The sequence below is a fragment of the Mus pahari genome, chromosome 4 (assembly GCF_900095145.1).
Source record: "Mus pahari chromosome 4, PAHARI_EIJ_v1.1, whole genome shotgun sequence".
NCBI classification, from domain to species: Eukaryota; Metazoa; Chordata; class Mammalia; order Rodentia; family Muridae; genus Mus; species Mus pahari.
In genome coordinates, this window is record NC_034593.1 from 87,535,187 (window position 1) to 87,538,993 (window position 3,807).

General features: G+C 41.4%; 1 protein-coding gene across 1 annotated transcript; it reads right to left on the reverse strand.

Moving 5' to 3' along the window:
* Nucleotides 1-1,671: 1,671 nt before the first annotated feature.
* Nucleotides 1,672-2,616, reverse strand: LOC110320850 (olfactory receptor 5V1-like). The gene has a single exon (XM_021196956.1). The coding sequence runs from the start codon at nucleotides 2,614-2,616 to the stop codon at nucleotides 1,672-1,674; it is 945 nt and encodes a 314-aa protein (XP_021052615.1).
* Nucleotides 2,617-3,807: the final 1,191 nt, after the last annotated feature.

The window sequence follows — 3,807 nt, forward strand, 5'->3', positions numbered from 1 at the left end:
TAAATTGAACATGTGACCATTATATTAAGAGAAATAAGCCAGACTTATAAAAAGAACATTCACATTTTTTTCTTTTATATTTGGAGACAGAAATGAGAGGGAGAAGGGAGATGAAAAGGGTTATAGAGGGCTAGGGGTCTAGCTCAGCTGGTAGAGTAACTGGCTACCATGCACAAAGGCCTGGGCTCAATCCCATATCTTCGTAAACTGGACATGATGATATAAGCCTGTTACATCAGCACTCTAGAAGTAGAGGTAGGACCATCAGAAGTCCAAGCTCATCCTTGGCTACATAGTCAGTTGGAGGTACATTAAACCCTAACTCAAGAAAAAAATGAAAAAAGGAAGACAATATCATAGAGGGAGTATATATAACAAAGTATGTTACATGCATACATAAAATATCATAATGAAGGCACATTAATTTGTATAATTAAAACATTCCAATAGAAGGCTAACAAAAGCTCAGTGCTAGGAATAGGTTACCTCTTGGCAACAGTGGTCCAGTGATGTCCCATAAACCTCCAAAATTACAGGCGATTGCCAATGCTGTTGGTTACCCTTCAAACCTCCCTAGAAGACTCCACATACTTGAGTCATAATGTAGAGATATCAAGCTGGTATTGACCTGAAAGCTTCATTCCTGCTGGATGACTTTAGTAATGCTAGAAGACACTGTGCACACTATTGGAGGTGAAAAGTAATCAGCAGTATTATCTAGCTGTGAACTCTGAGAGCCATAAATACAACTAGCTTGACAGACATAGGTACAATAGTGGCATAAATGTTACTGGAACAACCAATCTCATTCTGAGTGGATTGAAATCTTGCTATACAAGTTAAAACCTATTCCTAGCATCACTACTGGGCCATGAGCCTATGGTTAGGTAGCTCATAGGTTCTAGAGGAGAACCTACTACAATTAGTCTGCTGCATGGGTACAGTATTGAACTAATTCCTAGTGAGTTACCATTATAGCCATAGATTAATCCATCTCTCCACTCTCATTAGAAGAACTTCTATTTTTAGTAGATGATGATTAATATAGAGACCCAAGGTACAGAGAATTAAAGATTTTGGAATGCTGAACACAAATGGGGCATGTGTCATACATCTCTTCCTCACAAAGCTCAGGGAACATTGTAGAAGAGAAAGTAGGCAAAGCATAAGAGTCAGAGGTGGTGGATGACTTCAAGGAAACTGTCTTCCAGACATAGCTGGGAAGCTACATATGTGAACTCACAGTGGTGACAGCATGCACAAGATCAGTACAAAATCAATCCAGCCCAAATTCTAGCAAGAGGATGGCCATAAAGTCCTACCCCAGCCAAAGAGCTATTGGCAACTGATAATTTTTTCAGGAAAAGGAAAGCCAGGTGTCTTTAAGACTGTTGTCCTTGGTAAAACAACCGCACCCTAAGGAAGGGCCACAAAGCCGAAAATATATAAACAGCACAAATTGAACTTGATTGGTGTTTGAAAATAATAATAATAAAAAAAGAGAACACAAAATCGAGTAGGTAGGACAAAGGGTGGATGTGTGAGGAGTTGGGAAAAGGGTTGGATAAGATCAACACACACTGCAAAATTCCCAAAGAACTAGAAAAAATGTTTTAATGTACCAGACAAAAAGGAAAAAAGAAAGAAGAGACAATCTACTTGTTGATCACATTAGGGAATCCATGTTTTTTTAATAAGCTTCCTAAGGGCACCCTTAACTTCATTGTTTTTCAGACTATAGATGATGGGGTTCAACAAGGGAGTCACAATACAGAAGAGCACAGACACCAATATGTCCATGTCCAGGGAATGACCTTCCCTAGGTCTGTCATAGTTGAAATTGGCTGTTCCAAAGAAAACTACCACCACAGTGAGGTGGGAGGCACAGGTGGAGAAGGCCTTTCTCCTGCCCTGAGCAGAGGGAATCTTCAGGATGGCAGAGATGATGAGTATATAGGAGCCTGCAGTAAACAGGCAGGGGCTCAGGCCAATGGTGGCACTGGCCATGTGGAGGACAGATTCATTGACAGAGGTGTCTGAGCAGGAGAGCTTCAGGAGCAATGGGATGTCACAGAGAAAGTGACTAATCTGGTTGGGACCACACAGAATGAGTGTGCTTGTCAGTGCTGTGTGAGTCACAGAATTCACCAAGCCACAGAGCCAGGATCCAATCACCAAGCAGACACAGACCCTTGTGCTCATGAGAACTGGATACCGAAGAGGGTGACAAATGGCCACATACCGGTCATAAGCCATGGCAGCCAAAAGAACACCTTCTGTGCCAGCACATGTCACAAAGAAGAAGATCTGAGAGAGGCAGCCCTCATAGGAGATGGTTTTCTTCTCCCTGAAGAAGTTTACTAGCGTGACCGGAATGGTGGTGGATGTGTAGCAGATGTCCAGGAAGCTCAAGTTGCTGAGGAAATAGTACATTGGAGTGTGGAGAGCAGGGCTGACCCTGGTGGCCACCATCATGAGTGTGTTCCCCAGGAGCGTTGTCAGGTAAATGGCCAGGAAGACCAGGAGGAAGACAGCCTGTAGGTTGGGGTGGTTGGAAAATCCCAGGAAGATGAATTCTGTGACACGCGTGTGATTGGTCATTTCAAATGGAGTCATTACTACAAACAGAGAACAAAGGACTGAGAGTAAATATGTACAGAAGACACTGTCAAACATGGCTCTGACCAGGGCCATATCCAGTAAAGAGTCATAAAGGAATCTGGATAGTGGTCACCTGCTGGGCTAGCCTTCACATGATTAGTAAAATAGGCCAAGCCAACTTTGAACCCCAGGATTTCCCATAAACCCGCATGACTGATAAGGGGTGAGAATAAATGGAAACACAGTCACAGCCAACACTAAGCCCTTAATGCTTGCATTGCTATCAGCTTGTTTCCCCATCTCAATGCTATCTCTCTCTTATTATTCTCCTTTTTTGAAAACATCTAATTTTTCTCTAAAAGACATAAATTTTCATTCAAAAAAAAAAAAAAGAAAGAAAATCAAATGAATTCAGTCACCTGCAGACCATATCCGTACTACCCCTCAGCGCATTGCACTTTAGGGTCTTTTTCTCTCCCATTGTGCACATAAGGGGTATGTGTGTGCATGCACACACATGTTCATGGGTAGGTATAATGTGCACACATTTGTGTCTGTACATGGAAACCACAGGTCAATCTTTGGTGTAGTTTCTTTGGAACCATTCACCTTATTTTTTGAGGCAGGGCCTTTCACTGGGACCTTGGGGTGGCCAAATAGGCTAGACTGGCTATTTAGTGAGCTCCAAGGAGCCTTCTATGTCTGCTCACCCAGAATTGGGGTTACAAGTGCTTGCCAATAATACCTGATTTTTTTATTTGGGTGTTGAAGTTGAACTCAGACTCTCATACTTGCATAACAAGGATTTTACTGACTGAGTTATATACCCAACGTCCATTTAATATCTTGATCTCAACTTAAAACTGTAAAATACTAACAGCACATTTTTTCAGAGTGGAAAAGGTGAGATTAAGCTATCTCTAGTCACAGATTATATGATTTTATATATAGAAAGCCTCTTAGAAATTCACAAGAAGCCTGCTAAAACTAATAAGTTTGGCAATATTGTACACAAACACAAACAGTTCTATCCTATATGTTTCCACTGACAACCTAGGAAGGATATTTATGAAATCAATTCCATTTATAATACATCTAAAAGAATTAAGTACTTAGAATGAATCTTACTAAGGATGAAAGCTTTGGACACAAAAAGTCCAAAATAGGGCCGGGCGTGGTGGCGCAAGCCTTTAATCCCAGCACTCG